The following is a 17,266-nucleotide window of genomic DNA, read 5'->3' on the forward strand; positions in this document are numbered from 1 at the left end:
TATTTTATTATATATTATTATTATATTTAATTATTACATATGATATGAGAAGAAAAAGTATAAATATACTTGAATAAAACAAATATATATACATAATTAGTCTACTTATATTAATACACGTTACTTCTTAAATAAATGTTTGCATAAAATGAAAAAGTTTATAACAATTTATATTAAATTAAATTAATTTTAATGAAAAAATTGTGAAGAAAACGCCCTAAGTATAAAAAAAAGGTACCGTTAGAAATTTCTCAGTGAAATAAAATAGATGAAAAAAATATCTTAATTAATATTTATAATATGAAATGTATAATATCACATTCAAATGAAAAATAACTTATAATTATTAAAATACCGAAACGTATAAACTTGAAATAAATTTGAATTCGATACAAATCGATAATCGATCTTAGAGTAGAACACTAACTCGCGAAGTTTGTAACGGAGCGTTGCCGAATGAATGGCGGATTGTTTTTTCAAAGAGATAAGTCATGAAGATTTAATTTAGAAACATATGGATGTTGTGATAAATTATTATCGGGTAACGGATCGTTATACATTTTCGGTATGTGCGAATATTTTTGGGAACCTTTAGCTGAAGTTTATATAGCAGAACAGGCGGAGTCCCTCGACTCTAACAGTTACATTTATTGTCTTTGTAGTAGAGTGTTTGTCAGGTAAATGTAAATCTTATTTTATATTACATTTTCTTTTTAATATTATTTATCTATCTTTCCTTTTTTTATTTAATTTTTGTATTTCCTTTTTTTTTTCTTTAATTAAAATTTTTCATTTTTTTTATATTAGTAGTATCCCTCACTTCTACTTTTCTATTGATTTATGATGTGACACATGACACATGACTTAACCTTGACATCTACTTACTTATATATAATATATAATCTAAATTATAACAGAAATACTTATTTTTAATTGAAATATTTAATAATTTGCATTTAAAGAATAATATATGATCAATTTGACAATTGAAATGTCTCTTTCTTAAGTCAAAAACTATTGTGAAATGTTGCATGAATATATGATCATTTTGACAATTGAAATGTCATTTTCTTAAGTCAACAATTATTGTGAAATGTTGCGTGAATTTTTTTCCTTTAGTTCTATTATTATTTCTATTAGAATCTTTTTCTCCTCCCCCCTCGTCCCTCTATTTATGAAAGAAACAATCAAATGATTTATCTATGATAAATTTCATGTTATCATTCTTTACTTCAGAAACCCAGATGTTTATTTAATCCAAGCAACCGAAGATGGAAGTGAATGTGAAGATGTTGAAAGAGATTATGTGGGAGAAATGTTAGATATCAATAAAAGAACAAACACAGAAATACAATCCGTAGAGAAACACGACGTAAGATAATTAATATTATTAAATTTTATAATCGCAATACAACAAAGTATATCTTTAATTGGAAATGCATCTGTACGAATCTTTATTGAAGACATATTTTTGTTATTTCCTTTTTTTTTATTTTATTTTTTTTGTTTCTCCTTTGTTTCTTTTTTTTTATTAGGAAGAACCTGTTAGTTGTTATTGCAGTGCATCACACACAGACAACAATTATTCTACCGATGAACATGATTCCATTCGTGACTCAACCCATCGTGTGACAGCTCATAGCCTTACGCAAAAATTAGGTCTACACCAATCAGATTCTGGTGCAGATTTGTCAGAATATCATGATCAGCATGAAGCTAAGAGCATAAAAAATCTTTTAGCATCTTACGGAAAAACATTTCATTCATCTGAAAACGAAGTTGAACATGATTTTGATAATGCGGAAGCATTTACGAGGTATCGCGAAAGCAGAGATTTAGAAATCAAGTCTGAAACATTAAATGTTGATTCTGAAAATTCTTGTATCGAAGACACGTCAGCCTTAAGCTGTAATACCTCTAATCGCACAAAAAACAAGTATCATACCAAATCCTCCTCGTTTATTTTAGGAGAAAAAGATTCAATAGCACAACAACCTTTATCCTTAAATTTAACGGCATTAGATGATATACAAGATTCCAGCAAAAATGAAAACAAAACAGAACATTCTATGCACAATTATAAAGAAATTTCCGATGATTTTTCCTATACAGAATACTTCCAAAATAGTAAAAGTAAGATGGATATAGCTTGGGAGAAGTATTGGTACAAAAATGGGGAACAATTAATATGGTCGTCTTGGATCGAAAAGTATGCCGAATACATTAATCCTGATTACCTTCAAGAGAATTTAAATCTAAAGGAAGAGGGAAAACTAAGTGAAAGTAAACAAGCAAGTATAGACAAATTTTCTGAACAAAATACCTGTTTCCCTAATCAAGCGCACAAAAATTGTGAAATTGGTCGTTCAGATTTTGAAGGGATCTTCAGTAAAAGTAGTGTCAATGAAAATGAATCCAAAAATAAAAGTTCCAATTTTTCATTTGACGAACCAAATAAACAAAATGTTAATGACAAAGATGCGGAAGATAATAGAAAAAAATTGACTAATTATGAATTATCACCGGAAGCAGGTGAAGGTTGGAATCCACTAAGTCCATTTAGCGCTGAAGAAAGTTATAATCAACATTCTAATGCGGAAGACGAAAGGCTATTAACCAGATGTGACTCTATCAATGGATCCACAGCGAAGACTAATGCAACATCTGACTCTATGACAAATGTCACCAAAATGACATTGACCAGTTCTAGCTGTGATTCCAATTCTATTCATTCATCTAGTCTTATTAGTTCTGTAACTAGTTCTATTGAAAGTAACATAACATTTAGTAGTTCTGATCAAGAAAATGAATACGTATCTGAGGACAATGATAAATATTGGCAACATTTGTGGAAAGAAAATTTTCAATTGGAATATCAAAAGCAATATGAACTATTTATAGCAAAATACAAACAAATAGAATCTTTAAAAATCGATCATGTATCTTCTGCTTTTAAGGTTAATGGAGAAAGTACATGGAAGAATAGTAATAATCAAGCAGGTGAAGACAAATCTGCAAAGAATAATATTAAACAATTGAACCAAATTGTTAATGTAAATGATAAAGAAGTAATAACAAATATACCAGAAAGTAAAGATTTAAGAAATAAAAAACGATTGATCATAGATTCAGTTGGTATGCTTATGCAAAGTCTAACAATGAACTCTGAAGAAGAGGTTATGATTGATCAAAACAAAACAAATTATACAGAAAATTCACCACACCCTGACGCAGCATATACACTAAACAGAAAAAATACTGCTATATCATCTAATAATGGCGGATTAACACAAACATTGTCTAGTGGATATGAGAAAGATAAATCAAACGAGGACAGACCCTTTACATTAAAACGAAGGTAATTCATATAATAATTAAACTATCTGAAATAATTCAGATATATTTGTAAATACATATGTATTTATTCAACTTTTAGTCATGAAGCTGATTGCGACGATGTAGGAGAAGGTTTAGAAACAGTAAAAAAAGCTTTTTCATTAATGGGTTACACTTTTAATGAAAGTCAAGAACAAACTAAGTTACAAGGTGAAGTTGTCTATAGAAAAAAAAATATTAGATTGCAAAATAGACAATTAAAAATGAAGTTTAGTCGTTCTAAATCTATTAACAAACACATTTATTTTGATGACTGTGGTAGTGAAATCACAGACACCATAGATAAGGTAAAGATACCCATAGACAAAAAATTTTTTTCCTTTCTTTTCTTTTTATTTTAATTAACTTATAATGATATTTATAATTTAATAATGATATAATAATAATAATTTTTAATGATATTTTAAAATTGTCTACAAATAATACGAAATAATAAAATTTGTTTTCGTGTGTTTCTTTAATAGGTTAAACGTTATTTATCATATTGTCCAACATTACAATCTGCAGAAACCGAAACACAATCTAACGAAAAAGGTTCCTATATTATAACACAATTTTCATCAAGTTCTGACGAAGAATGCGATCATAGTCCTAAAATAAAATTACAGGCTAAGAAATTAGTGTTCAATAAACCAAGTACGAGTTCATCAGAATTTAAAGAAGATAAACAAAATGAAAGTATATTTAATACTTTAAAAGATTCCAATGAAACAGATGATCAAAATTTAAAAAATACAGAAATTGATGGCAGCATTGTACAAGGTGAATGCAGTGAAACAGTAGATAAAGTGAAAGCATTAGTTAATGAAAGACTTGTTCCTACAAACGAAGAAAAATTGTCTACTTTAAATATTAATATGGATGTTGATGAAAAAAGTAGCATCAAAAAGACGTTAAAGAAAAAGAGAAGGAAACAATCAAAAAGTAGTATTATAAGTTTTCCAGCAGAAATAAATAATGATAAAAGCTTAATGAAATATTGGATTAAAAGATATCACCTTTTTAGTAAATTCGATCAAGGAATAAAATTAGATCGAGGTAAGCATTGTTTGGAAATATTACTGTTTTACAAGAAGAAAACAAGTATTATCATAATTGAATTGTTAAAAATTCAAATTCTAATGTATTAATACTATCCGAATAAATAATTTTGGCAGAAAGCTGGTTTTCTGTAACTCCAGAAAAGGTAGCAGAGCATATAGCGGAAAGATGCAAATGTGACACAATTATTGATGCATTCTGCGGTGCTGGAGGAAATGCTATACAATTTGCATTTACATGCGAAAGGGGTTAGTATAAAATTCGAATAAACAATATACACAGGACAGATACACCAATCTGAACTTCTGTTTACAGTGATAGCTATCGATATTGATCCAACGAAGATAGAGCTTGCCCGGAATAATGCTCGTATTTATGGTGTTGAGGATAGAATTGAATTTATTATTGCTAATTTCTTTGACATAGCACCAAAATTAATAGCTGATGTTGTATTTCTAAGTCCACCTTGGGGAGGACCTGGTTACACGAAAAACGAAACTTATGATCTTGACAGTATTATGCAACCAATCGGTGGAATACAATTATTTAAAATAGCAAGAAAAATCACAGATCACGTGGCCTACTTTTTACCCAGAAATGTAGATACCATGCAGGTGGTATTTTATAATATCTATACATATTACAAAAGTAATATAATACAATTGCAATATATGTAATTATATTATAATTATAGATCGCTATGCTTGCCGGAGAAGGTTCTGGCGTGGAAGTGGAACAAAACTTCCTTGACAGAAAATTAATAGCTTTAACGGCTTACTATGGAGAATTGCCCAGAGACTGTTAATTGTGATATCACGTGGAATATGAGAGAGGAAGATCTTTAAGTTAACTACCGTGAACAAATAAAGGTGTCACAATTATCTGAAATTATTATTTGTAAATATTTACATTTATGTATCAATTTGCTTAAATCATATCATTTATCTTTTATATATATATATATTTCACTATATTATTAATGAGTTATTAGTAAATTACTTTTATTAAATGTATCAATATTTTTAATTTTATGTATATGTATATGTATATGTATTTTTTAATTTAACTTACTACTTTATTGCTATTATATTATCTCCATTTAAGCGAATTGATACACAAACAACTCAGTTTGTAATATCATCTCCGTCTGATTGAAAATAACGTTTGTGAACAACGTTTAACAATTTGTGAACAACGTTTAACAATTTGTCGATTGATTCTTCCATATTATTAATTGTAAGTGTTCATTATTTTACTCAAATTTAAATGAAATCGATATTCATTTGTATATTATGTTAATTTTAACTCGTGGCATAAACACATTAACACGTTCACGCCGGGGTGACCCACAGGTGGGTCGCACGTGTCTGTTCTGTGTGAACGTGTTAATGCATTATAATATATAATTTACAATAATTTCCAAACTATTGTTTTACAATTTTTATGTACACTCTACTCATTTTGTTATCAAGTAATAAACATATTTAGATCATACGTGAATATTTGCTCAGTTAAAACAAACAAAGCCTTACAATTTTAAGATAATATTCTATTGTTTCTAATACAGAAACAAATATAACATCCGATTAATAAAAATCGTTAAAATTTACATAATAGCTTGAAATTTTCTCCCCACCCCCCATGGTCTAAACACACCCTATTGAAGCATATTTTATAAATTGACCGAAACCTTGTAGGCATTCTGGGCATTCCTATGATTAATTGTTAATTTATATTAATATTTGATATAATCAAAAAGTGTAAGTTAGCAATTAAGTAAAATCAAATATTTTTCTTTGGACGTATATGTACTGTATTTTTAATTTCATTCTATTTATAACAATTTTCAAATTATTATTTTACAATTTCTTTTATACATTATTACTAATTGCTTACACATTCTAATAATCATATTATTTAACAATTTTTATAAGAAAAATTTACATAAAAATTTCTTCAATCGAAACAAAAATAAAATCTTAAACATTTAAAAATGTCACATTAAAATTTGTATAAATCAGGGCTTTTCAAAATGTGAGTCACTACCCCATGTAGAGGATTGAGGGAAGTCGATCAAGTAGAAAAGTTTAAAAAACCCTGATACAAATTACATACGTGTTACAGCTTAAAATAATAAATTAACTCTTAAAAAAGGTGTATATATATAACTTGGTACTACTAAAATATTTAATATCGATCATATTTTTTTTAAAGCAAAAGTAAATCCTAACTTAAAGCAACACTAAAAAAAAGAAAAACCGTTTACTTATTTAATCTTCATATTGCATAAACATCTAAAAAAAAATTATATTGTATACGCTAAAGTTATTCATTAATAATTTCATTAAAATAAAAAAAAAAATTAATTTTCATGTAATATAAATTAATGATTAATAAATTATAATTGTGATAATTGTGATGATATAAGGTAATGAATATTTAAAAATAACTCATACAGAATTGTAGATATAACACAAGTACTATCGCATGCTGTGAATTCTAAACAAATATATGTTTCCAAAAATAGTATCACATTAGGTTACTTTCTATAATTAATTAACTATTCTATCAATTAGATACAAACAAGTATAATTATTACTAAGTAACATATGACTAGTATTCATTCGTTCGTTCACTATTATAGCTTCTGTATAGCTTATAATATAATAAGATTTTATACTTTTTTATTACTACACACACTCACGCGCGCACACTTTCTTACTAAATATCAATTGTAGTAGAAGTAGAGATTTCCGGCTCAGCTGGTATCGTTATACCACCAGTATCAATATTTTCTTCTTCTTCTCTTGGTAGTTTTAAAAAACAGTGCATCGTTTCTTCGTCCTCTTGTTCTATTGCAGAACTATTTTTAATATTTTCTCTCGATGACAAGGACCCTTCAAGATGTTTCGATGGAATTTGAATAGTAATTGTTTGTGATGTACCATCAGCAGATGTCGAGGAAGACATTAAATTAGCTTCTAATGTATCACCAACTTTCGAAAAGGCACCTAAACAACTATAGATTAGTTGTGCTGCTGCAATATTACCAGGAAATACTTCCACATTTTCATCATCTACAAATTGAAAAAATTTAATAATTGATTGTAATAATATATATGAACTTTTTTTCTTATTTCAGCATACTAAAACCATCCCTGAAATTATGCCCACATATTTTAAAACATCTTTTGTATATTTAGAAAAGATAAAGAATAAGTACCTTTCTTTTGTATATTTGATTTAATTAAACCCTTTTCATGATTATGAATATGCTGTATATAACTTTCTTTTTTAACTGTTTTAAAAGAACAGGAATCACATGTGAATAAACCAGATAACAGAGGGTGTCTTGATTTCAAATGATTTTTATAACTGCTACTTTGAATTGCTGCATATGAGCAGTGAGGACACTTATATGGTCTAAATCCTATGAAATAATTTCATATAAAATAATATTAGTTAAAATTCAAAAATAATGCTATGTTTTAAGTTAATACATATTAATTTTTCAAAGAGATACCTGTGTGTTGCATAATGTGACGTCTTAACGTATTGTGATCACCAGTTTTATATTCACAGAGTTCGCAGCTAAACGGTTTATCGCCTGTATGCTGTCGCAAATGCATCTGTAGCATAGCTTTTCTAGCGCTAGAATGGCCACAAACATTGCACACATAAGGACGCAGTTTTGAATGAACCGCTTGTATATGATTTTTCAAACATTTAGAATTTGCATAAGTTTTTCCACACATATCACATTTTTTGGATGTATACCAACGTTTAACTTCTAAAGTTTTTCGATCTAAATGCATTACTCGATGATTACGTAGTTGACTTGCTTGTTTAAAACATCTACCACACTCTGAACATTCATATTCCCGAGTTTCACTATGAACCTTCATATGAGTCAACAATTTCACCATTGTAGCGCTTTTGTACGCCTTACATATATTACATGTAAAAAGACCTACATCTAGAATCAAAATGATTAAAATTTAATAACATGTAAAACTAACAATAAATGATTCTTAATGTAATTTTTTGTAATGATGAATTCTCACTGTAAACTAACCAATTCCATGTTTCTTCCACAAATGTAAACTACATTGTCTCCATTTAGTAAATTTTAAATCTCTACAAATATTGCATTTGAATGCAGACGCGCTTTGGGATTCTGTATGAAAAGCAACATGTTGCTGCATTATCTCTTCTGTAGCAAACTTATATGGACATCCGCGATATGTACATCTAAGAAAAAAATAAAATAAAGGCATTGTGTTCAATATATGTTAATATAAGAAAAAACATCCTTGTTTATATAATTAAAATATTAAAAATCTTACACATACCTTACATTTGTTTCAGCCAATTCAATAGTTTTTTTATTAAATGTGCGCTTAGAATTTAAAGATTTATTATTTTTTGTTTGTTGTTTTAATGGATTATTTGTACAATTATTTCCTATCTCCTCAACATTAGTATATCTCAATTCATTAGTCGTATACTCCTTAACCGCTTTTTCAGGTGCTGTATTTATTAATTGATGATCCTGATAAAATAAATCTTTCAAATATTACACCAATTAAACATTTTAAGATATTATCTTTCAAATACTTACATTTATCATGTGTTCTTTACAATCTTCTAAAGATGGAAAACAATTGGAGCACTCTCCGCACATATAAACTAATTTTACTTCATCAATATTTGTAGATTCTTCTTTTTCCTATAAAAAGATGAGAAAAACCATAAAATAATAATAATATTCATTTATTTATTGTAACATCAAATATATTTGATAAATTAATTTTGATAAATCTAAATTGAGATTAATCGATGGTTCACCTCTACATCTACTGTCGGATTAATGTGTGTTTTTTCAAAATGCTCTATTAATTCTTCTCTATCTTGGGTTGTGTAAGTACATATCTTACACTTAAATGCTGTTACAACTTCTACAAAATCATTGGCATTTACATCATCCTTCTGCATAAGCAAATTTTTATCATTTTGTTCGCTAACTATTTCATAATGTTCCTGATTGTCATTGTCAACATTTTCTATTATTATAGCTCCGTTGGTAATAAATTGTGTTTCTTCATTTTCTATATCTCTTGATAACAAAACTGTTTTGTCTGACAATTCAATCTGACCGTCGACATGACTGAGATTAAGCTCTTGAACGTCTTCTTTTTGAAATGCATAAATTTGGCCATCTACAGAAATCAAAGAAATAGGTTCTTCCTCTTTGCCAAATGATGTTTCATCATTTATATTTGCTGTACCTTGTTCATCATTAATAATTTCTTCACTTTTTGTTATATCCGTTGAATTAGATACAGTTTGTATAATAAATCTATTACCATTTATCTCATAACTTAAATACAAGTTTTCAGCATTCATATTCTCATTCATAATGGAGATATAAATTAAATATTTAAAAGCATAACTTCATTTTAGCTATAATAAAAAAAAATAAGTAATATATTAGATACTATAAATAATGTATTAATGTATAATTAACATGTATACAAAAATAATAAGATTATTAATTAAATTATTAATTAAAAACATATTTAAACATTATAAAGATAAGAATCATATTTTTATCACATTGCAGGGAGTATTTACCGAAAGATACATCATAAATTAAAGTGCATACAATGTCAGAATAAAAAATAAAATCTAACACAAATAAAGAGTACTTCAATTGATTGGAATGAGGTTATCTTATTAAGTAACAATACGGTTTACTAGGCTTACAAACAAAAAATTTAATACAAAAGTCATATTTATTTTCTTTCAATAAACATAAATACATGATTTTATTTTATCAGATTGAAACAAACCGGGAATGCGAATGTTCAAATTCGAAAAGCACATATCGTCAGTTAGTCCGCGCACTCTAAGCGTCTGCTTCGAGATTAACATTGTAAGAAGAGTTATTAAATAACCTTAAATCTTAATTATTATATTATAAAATAATTCACTTTGCTTACCGAAAATAATGTTCAATATAAATAATATTCAAGATTAACGGAAAAAAGTACATAAACGTCAAATACGAGAACATTATCTATGAGTTTCCTGATAGCCCGCCATATTACAATCACGTGACTTTACCTAACTTCCCAGGCAGAATTAAACTGACAACATGTTAGACTTAAATTTAATCTTTATTTTCATTTTTTGATCTATTTACATCCTTAACGCATACATGCACACATTCATATTGCCAATGAATAGTGGTTAAGTCACTTATTGAAATATTATTGTATTTAAATCTAATGAAAAAAAAATATGATGGCATGGGTACATTTTTTTTTGTCGTATGATGCAAAAAAGTATTAATACAATTTTTATTTTAAAGATCTAATATGAAAATAATAAATGAAAGTTATTATTTTTATTGTAAAAACAAACAATATTACTTTTTATTAAGGTACTATCATTGACAAGAACTCTTGTTTTTTTTTATTACAAATTTTTATATTAATTATTATTCAGGATGTCCTGCATCCTGTCTAACTCACAATGAGAGACTGAATAGTGTAAATTCAACCTACTAACCTAATACTCTAATCTACACTAATGTGAGAAGGATATTAATCTTTATTAATCTTTTAATGCGATCTTATGTGAATTAAATTCTTTTTAATAAATACAAAAAAGTTGTATATACCACATGATGTCCCTCTTGATACCATATAACTTTTATAGGAATAATTTTCTGTACAATGCATAATTTAGAAGTTATTCGAGGTGATTATGTTAGGCTCTTCACCCTATATACATATAACATACATTTATGAAATTAATTACGAGGCGTTCTTTCTGCATTTTGTCTAGCAATTTCTGGGAAAAATTGCGAATGATATTTTTGTTTAATAGAAGGTTTAGATATTTCTTCAGATTGGGCAGCAGGCAAGGGATCTCCACGTAACTTAGCAAACAGTGCTTCCACTCTTAATTTCTCCTTTCGCTCTCTTAATAATCTTTCCGCTCTTAATTTTTCTAAGTTTGTTGAAGTTTTAGATTTTTCTAAAGATTCATTGGAAATATCACTTTTTTCTTTCTTTTGTTTTTTATATTTCTTATGTTTTTTATGTTTCTTTTCAGAATGCCTCTTCTCCATATCACTATCTGAATCGTCTGAATCATGATGCCGCTTTTTAATACTAGTTTTTTCAGTCTTTACATGTTTTTCTGAATGAGCACTACCCATTATGTTTAAGTACTTCTTTATATCTTGTATAGGGTCGTGCAAAACCTTTTTTGTTATTTCTACTTCGATATCCTTATCCTTATCGTTTAATCTTTTAGGCAATTCTTCATACCAGTTCTTTCTTTTCAATGCTTCATTTGTATCTTGTCCAAGATATGTAAGATAGCCAATTTGTTTTTCATATTTTTCTTTTTCCTCTTTCTTCTCCTTCTCGTGCTCTTTGTTAGGTTTATTATAATCTATTTTACCTTTCTCAAGATCGGAAAAGAAATTAACATGTTCTAATGTTTCAGTAGATACTTCTGCTTTAATGTTCGATGTATCAGCTCGTCCATCATATTTAGTTCTTGCTTGTTGTCTTAAAAAATCAATGCGTGCTTCAGTTTCCTAAAAAAGATAATAATATGATAAATATGACATATACGATAAACAAATTTGCTTATTTCATAATATGAGATTTGTTTCAAATCTAAAAAGTTAAGTATTAATTAAGTGCTTTGACACTAAAACTTAAAATAATTCTAAAAATAAAGTTAATCGCTTTGGCCTGTTAATGACTCATCTAGACTTTTATTGTACTTACAGCTTTTTGTATACGTTCTTTTTTAACTCGTTCTTCTTCAGCAGCTTTTGCTTCATCTCGTCTTACACGAGCTATATTTTCTTTTGTCCGAACATGCCATCTGAAATGGAAATAGAACTTCTAATATTGTTGGCAAAATATATAGAATTTTTTTAAATGTTCTTTTCACTTAACAAAAAACAAAATAGAAAGAATCTTACCTTTTTTTAGGTAAAATATTCATTTTTTTTAAGAACTTGTTTCTTCCAAGAAATAAATAAACACAATTTAATTCTATAAGATAATATTATACAAATACTTCAAATAGTAATGGTTATTATTTTACTAATTAATAATTAAGTAATAACCAATGTCATCTTTTTAGGCTATATTGTTTAAATTGTCACAGAACATCTTACAAATGTATAAAACAGAAATAATATAAATTGTTGTTATTAATACACTTTATTGATAAATAAAAATTAAGATATATCTATGAGATACTTTCTGCTTATTCTAAAATTAGCAAAACGAAAGTTCTTTTTTTTCTGTTGGCAACATTGAATGCTGTGTCGGTAATAGCGTGATCAAAGCGTGTAGTTTCTACTGTGAAATTAAAATTTTTCTTTTATATTATTTTTTCCAAGGTTCGTCTATATATATTTTATATAAATATAAAATTCTACTAAAATTATAAGTTTTTAAATATTATATTTATTAGCAAAATATAATCTAAATGTGTTTATGTATATAGAAATATAACCTAACTTTCCATAAATGAGAATAAGAAACAGACATTCGATTAAATCAAACTAAATTGAGTCAAATATTAATTAATATAATATTTTTTCTTATTTAGAAAATATTCAGTAATCACCATGGCTGCAACAATGCCAATAAATCCAAAACCATTTTTAAATGGTTTAACTGGAAAACCTGTAATGGTAAAACTTAAGTGGGGTCATGAATATAAAGGATATCTTGTGTCAGTAGATGGTTATATGAATTTACAACTTGCTAATACAGAGGAACACATAGAAGGAACCTGTACTGGTAATCTTGGAGAAGTACTGATACGATGTAATAATGTCATGTATATACGTGGTGTAGAAGAGGAAGACGAGGAAGGAGAAATGAAAGATTAAATTGATGCGTATAAGACTTTTGTATTTTTAATTACTTATTTAAGTTATAGATAAATAAATCTATGTCTGTACAACTTTATGGAACAACATCAAGTATATTGACTTAATAGACTACGTGAAAACTATTTTTATAAACTATGTAAATACATAATAATTTAATATCATTAACATTTCTTTTACGCATGGTAATTTTCAAAATATATTTCTTCATACTTCTATATTATTTATAATAGGCTTAGGTCGAAATTTAAAAACAATTTTCTTATTTACTATTGCTTGAATGGTATACTCGGTCTTGCAATCTTCTTCCCCTAATTGATTGGTCGAAGAGACTGATTTTTTTTTTAGAACTGCGATAGGCTTTGTAAGAGCCATCTCTTTTCCATGCATTACATGAATTCCAATTATAAGCATTGGTATTCCAGATTTAGTAAAATGAAAATCACCTATGTAATGACTATTTGTAATGTCTTTAGTACCGAATGATAATTCACCTTTCAATTCTACAATAGCCCACTCTTGTACATCTTGATCACTAAAAGAACATAAAACTTGTCACTTTTTATTCTTATAGTTATAGATGTATATATAAACATAAATATAATTGTTACCGTTTAATAGGTATTATCATTGTAATTATCTTCACGTTAGGTACACCAGATATATAAATATATGAAGTATGATATATATTATTTATTCACTTAACTTTGATTGTATTAATAACGATATAACAAAATAAATTTATATATATACCTTCGTCAAAAATTATTGCTTTGATTTCGAAGTTACAATATTTTTATTCTGTATAAAATACTTTCTAGATGTCACTATATACATTTTCTCTATAGTTAGATAAAATGGCGTCCGGGCTGAGATTTTACAAGAAAATTAGTGAGCTTCGAGAAGAAATCAATAAAAGAGGTGATATTGCTGAATTGTTTAAACGTGAACACTTTATAGCTGCCCGTAAAATTCAGGTTGTCGAATAGAAAATATAACTATATATATGTATTTAAGGTTGTCACAAAAATCGCTCTATATATATTAATTTTTAGATTTTTTTTATAATATAAATAATTGTTATATAAAATAAATCATAAAATAAATTTTTATATAAATTTTTAAACAAATTTTTTGACGTAAACCACTGTCATAATTACTGGCGTATTTTATCATGTAACAGGCATGGTTTCGTGGCATTATGACAAGAAAACATTTATCTATACTTCATAAAGAAGCAATAATTATTCAATCTAATTGGCGTGGTTACTGTGTAAGAAATAATTTAAACACAATTTTAATTTATAAAGAACATCAAATGTGGGAAGATTATTATAATTGTATGGCAATTAGAATCCAAGCAGTATGGCGTGGTTATTTGATTAGAAAAACTACTTTAAATTTGCAAGAAAGATGGAGATGGTTAAATAATATATATACAAAGAATGAAGAGATCGTAGAAATCATGCAAAAGTTTGTAACAATATTTTTATAAATCATATTAGCATTTCATTCATTATTGTATTCACAGATTCAAAGAAAGCGAGATTAATTATTGCAGAGATATTGTAGAACATGAATCATTATTATGGGTTTTATTTATACTTTTTAAGGTATTATTTAATATTAGATTCAATATTGTTACATAGTAATTTATTATTTTAATAATATTTATGTTACGGTACAATTATCAATGATTTTTATTTCGAGTATTATGTATTTAGTCACATCATTTGCTGAGAACAAAAATTAGGCCAGGTGTAATAACACACATTGATCAAATTAATTTAACTTTAATCGAAAAGATGTTAAAATGCCTGAAATATCAATTTTACAAACCAAAAAAGGTAAACGTTTGTGAACATTATAAGTCGGAAAAGAAATTTTCATCAATTCTCTGCGGTATTTCACTTCGAAAATGTGAACAAGAAATTAAAGATTTTGAGTTCAAATTAAAAACTGGAAACATACCAATACACAGAAGTATACTTATATTGAAAAATTAAAACAGTTTACTTAAATATTTATATAAATTCACTCTTACAATTATTTTCCATAGATCATTCATATGCCGAAGAGGAAAATTTGAGAAATATAGTACAAAGTCCACGGCATGAACTTTTACAAAAATTTAAAAAAGAAAAATGTAGAAAGTAAATAACAGTTTAGTAAATTAATGATGGAAACAAGTAATACACTGTTTAATAAATTATTTTATTTTTTATCTTTATCGTTTCATTAATAACTTCAGACAAGTAAAGAAATAATAGATAAGCAATTGTTTATATTGATATGGACTTACAAAATAAACTATTTATAAATTATACATGTAATATGAAAACAACCAATGAAATGTACAGATAACTAGACGTAGCTATTTACATCATGTTCTTGTTAAATGAGCTCTGGAATCTTGAATTTTTTTATCAATGATTAACAATTATTAATAATATATTATATTTTTATGAATTTTGATATTGTAAAGCCTACAAATAACAAAATGATTTTGATAATAATTTTATTATTATTACTGTCTCAAGTATCAAGTTTTGGCAAACGTCGTGTCCATAAATCAAAGAAAGATGAAGATACTTGTGAAAAAACAGTATTACACGAACTTTTTATAAATTCTAATGCAACATTTATAGACCCTTATTGCAAATGTGATTCAGTAGGAATAGTACAAAAAATCCCATATATTCAAGAATCTCCTGAAAATAGTTTAACAGTTCATTTCTCTTCTGCTTGTGTGAAATGTGGAATGTGTCTTGCTATAGCAAATCAAGTTAGGACAAATATGCATTTTATAATTTTTATCTAATGTACATAGAATTTGTCAATAACCATGAATATATTATTGACATATTGTTATCCGATTTTTTAGATAAATGATACATTATTAGAAATACATGAATCTATGGATACTTGGTTAAATGATACAGAAGCTATTATTCTTTTGAGGAATATTTGTAATTTTTCTTTCAAACAGTACGTATAATTAAAAGAGAATACATATTGGACCAATCTTATAATTATTTTTATATTTTTTCTAATACTTTAAAATATAGTATATTTCATAATATGTGGGATCATTGGAACACAAATGTGGCTATAATTTTGCAATAAAGTCAAATATTTATATACATTTTTTTCATTGTTTTTGTATCCTGTCCACTTCTGAAGTGGGTTCTACATTTTACGAAACATCCTGCATATATATTTTATATGTATATACTGTATGAATATGTATTGTATATATAGCTATAGTTTGCGAGAAATTAATGGGAAAAGATTTATTTGTGATTATGTTCCTGGCTCCACATTAGTAACATCTTCTGGAGATGGTTTATGGGAAACACAGTAAATATTTTTATCAATATAAATATAAGTTTTATGTCTATGGTGTGCGCGCATTTATATATATATATAATAATTCTAATTAAATAATTTTTAGTTTGAGAGATAATTGTAATGAATATTTGAATGAGATAAACCCATTAGAATTGTATCAATATTGGCAGCAATGGTGTCAAGATGATCATCAAAATCCTAATTTGGTTACAATACTTTGCAGGTTTTTATAGAATTAATTTAATTAATTTAAATATTATTGATATAATATTTATATAATATGATTATAGAAACGAAGCAGGAAAATTACGTGATTGTAGAAGTATGGACGAAATGATTAAATTTGAATTACCTTCGAAAAACTATCAGGCAAATGTTAAACTTAAAGTAGAATTCGGATGTTAAAATATAAATTCAAGTATGCTGTTTTCCTATGGGTATATTAATTTTTATTTATTCAATTTATATACATACATGTATTTACTCGTATACTTGTTTTTATGTAAATTGTATAATTACATTATTAAATTATATCACTTAGAT

At 26.7% G+C, this 17,266-nt stretch overlaps 7 protein-coding genes across 8 annotated transcripts; 4 read left to right on the forward strand and 3 right to left on the reverse strand.

The window, feature by feature from the left end:
* The first annotated feature begins 422 nt into the window (after positions 1 to 422).
* LOC122524071 (trimethylguanosine synthase) lies at positions 423 to 5,931 on the forward strand. Its single transcript, XM_043646139.1, has 8 exons — positions 423 to 677; positions 1,237 to 1,372; positions 1,536 to 3,358; positions 3,437 to 3,683; positions 3,861 to 4,434; positions 4,554 to 4,685; positions 4,753 to 5,051; positions 5,132 to 5,931. Exons 1-8 carry the CDS (start codon positions 568 to 570, stop codon positions 5,240 to 5,242), a joined length of 3,432 nt encoding a protein of 1,143 aa, XP_043502074.1. The 5' UTR covers positions 423 to 567; the 3' UTR covers positions 5,243 to 5,931.
* A 999-nt stretch (positions 5,932 to 6,930) lies between these two features.
* LOC122524072 (zinc finger protein 510-like) lies at positions 6,931 to 10,767 on the reverse strand. Of its 2 annotated transcripts, XM_043646141.1 has the most exons (9): positions 10,440 to 10,767; positions 9,726 to 9,900; positions 9,286 to 9,656; positions 9,059 to 9,166; positions 8,790 to 8,989; positions 8,513 to 8,688; positions 7,961 to 8,413; positions 7,661 to 7,867; positions 6,931 to 7,514 (listed from the first exon to the last, which is right to left on the reverse strand). In XM_043646141.1, exons 2-9 carry the CDS (start codon positions 9,853 to 9,855, stop codon positions 7,159 to 7,161), a joined length of 2,001 nt encoding a protein of 666 aa, XP_043502076.1. In that variant the 5' UTR covers positions 9,856 to 9,900; positions 10,440 to 10,767; the 3' UTR covers positions 6,931 to 7,158. The 2 variants fall into 2 exon arrangements, with proteins under 2 accessions (XP_043502076.1, XP_043502075.1); XM_043646140.1 differs by having other exon boundaries at positions 9,286 to 9,900.
* A 307-nt stretch (positions 10,768 to 11,074) lies between these two features.
* On the reverse strand, positions 11,075 to 12,484 carry LOC122523832 (leukocyte receptor cluster member 1). The gene is made up of 3 exons (XM_043645735.1): positions 12,449 to 12,484; positions 12,249 to 12,348; positions 11,075 to 12,052 (listed from the first exon to the last, which is right to left on the reverse strand). The coding sequence occupies exons 1-3, from the start codon at positions 12,469 to 12,471 to the stop codon at positions 11,255 to 11,257; spliced, it is 921 nt and encodes a 306-aa protein (XP_043501670.1). The 5' UTR covers positions 12,472 to 12,484; the 3' UTR covers positions 11,075 to 11,254.
* Positions 12,485 to 12,765: 281 nt separating this feature from the next.
* LOC122524454 (small nuclear ribonucleoprotein F) lies at positions 12,766 to 13,388 on the forward strand. The gene is made up of 2 exons (XM_043646745.1): positions 12,766 to 12,874; positions 13,087 to 13,388. The coding sequence occupies exon 2, from the start codon at positions 13,106 to 13,108 to the stop codon at positions 13,370 to 13,372; it is 267 nt and encodes an 88-aa protein (XP_043502680.1). The 5' UTR covers positions 12,766 to 12,874; positions 13,087 to 13,105; the 3' UTR covers positions 13,373 to 13,388.
* A 175-nt stretch (positions 13,389 to 13,563) lies between these two features.
* Positions 13,564 to 14,214, reverse strand: LOC122524453 (chromosome transmission fidelity protein 8 homolog). Its single transcript, XM_043646744.1, has 3 exons — positions 14,126 to 14,214; positions 13,984 to 14,012; positions 13,564 to 13,907 (listed from the first exon to the last, which is right to left on the reverse strand). Exons 2-3 carry the CDS (start codon positions 14,001 to 14,003, stop codon positions 13,580 to 13,582), a joined length of 348 nt encoding a protein of 115 aa, XP_043502679.1. The 5' UTR covers positions 14,004 to 14,012; positions 14,126 to 14,214; the 3' UTR covers positions 13,564 to 13,579.
* Positions 14,215 to 14,300: 86 nt separating this feature from the next.
* On the forward strand, positions 14,301 to 17,263 carry LOC122524455. Its single transcript, XM_043646746.1, has 7 exons — positions 14,301 to 14,389; positions 14,556 to 14,845; positions 15,432 to 16,157; positions 16,257 to 16,360; positions 16,634 to 16,732; positions 16,827 to 16,946; positions 17,014 to 17,263. The coding sequence occupies exons 3-7, from the start codon at positions 15,837 to 15,839 to the stop codon at positions 17,126 to 17,128; spliced, it is 759 nt and encodes a 252-aa protein (XP_043502681.1). The 5' UTR covers positions 14,301 to 14,389; positions 14,556 to 14,845; positions 15,432 to 15,836; the 3' UTR covers positions 17,129 to 17,263.
* On the forward strand, positions 14,574 to 15,529 carry LOC122524297 (spermatogenesis-associated protein 17-like). The gene is made up of 4 exons (XM_043646459.1): positions 14,574 to 14,845; positions 14,904 to 14,985; positions 15,097 to 15,355; positions 15,432 to 15,529. The coding sequence occupies exons 1-4, from the start codon at positions 14,574 to 14,576 to the stop codon at positions 15,527 to 15,529; spliced, it is 711 nt and encodes a 236-aa protein (XP_043502394.1).
* Positions 17,264 to 17,266: the final 3 nt, after the last annotated feature.

The sequence above is a fragment of the Polistes fuscatus genome, unplaced genomic scaffold (genome assembly GCF_010416935.1).
Source record: "Polistes fuscatus isolate 324 unplaced genomic scaffold, CU_Pfus_HIC Scaffold7, whole genome shotgun sequence".
NCBI lineage: Eukaryota > Metazoa > Arthropoda > Insecta > Hymenoptera > Vespidae > Polistes > Polistes fuscatus.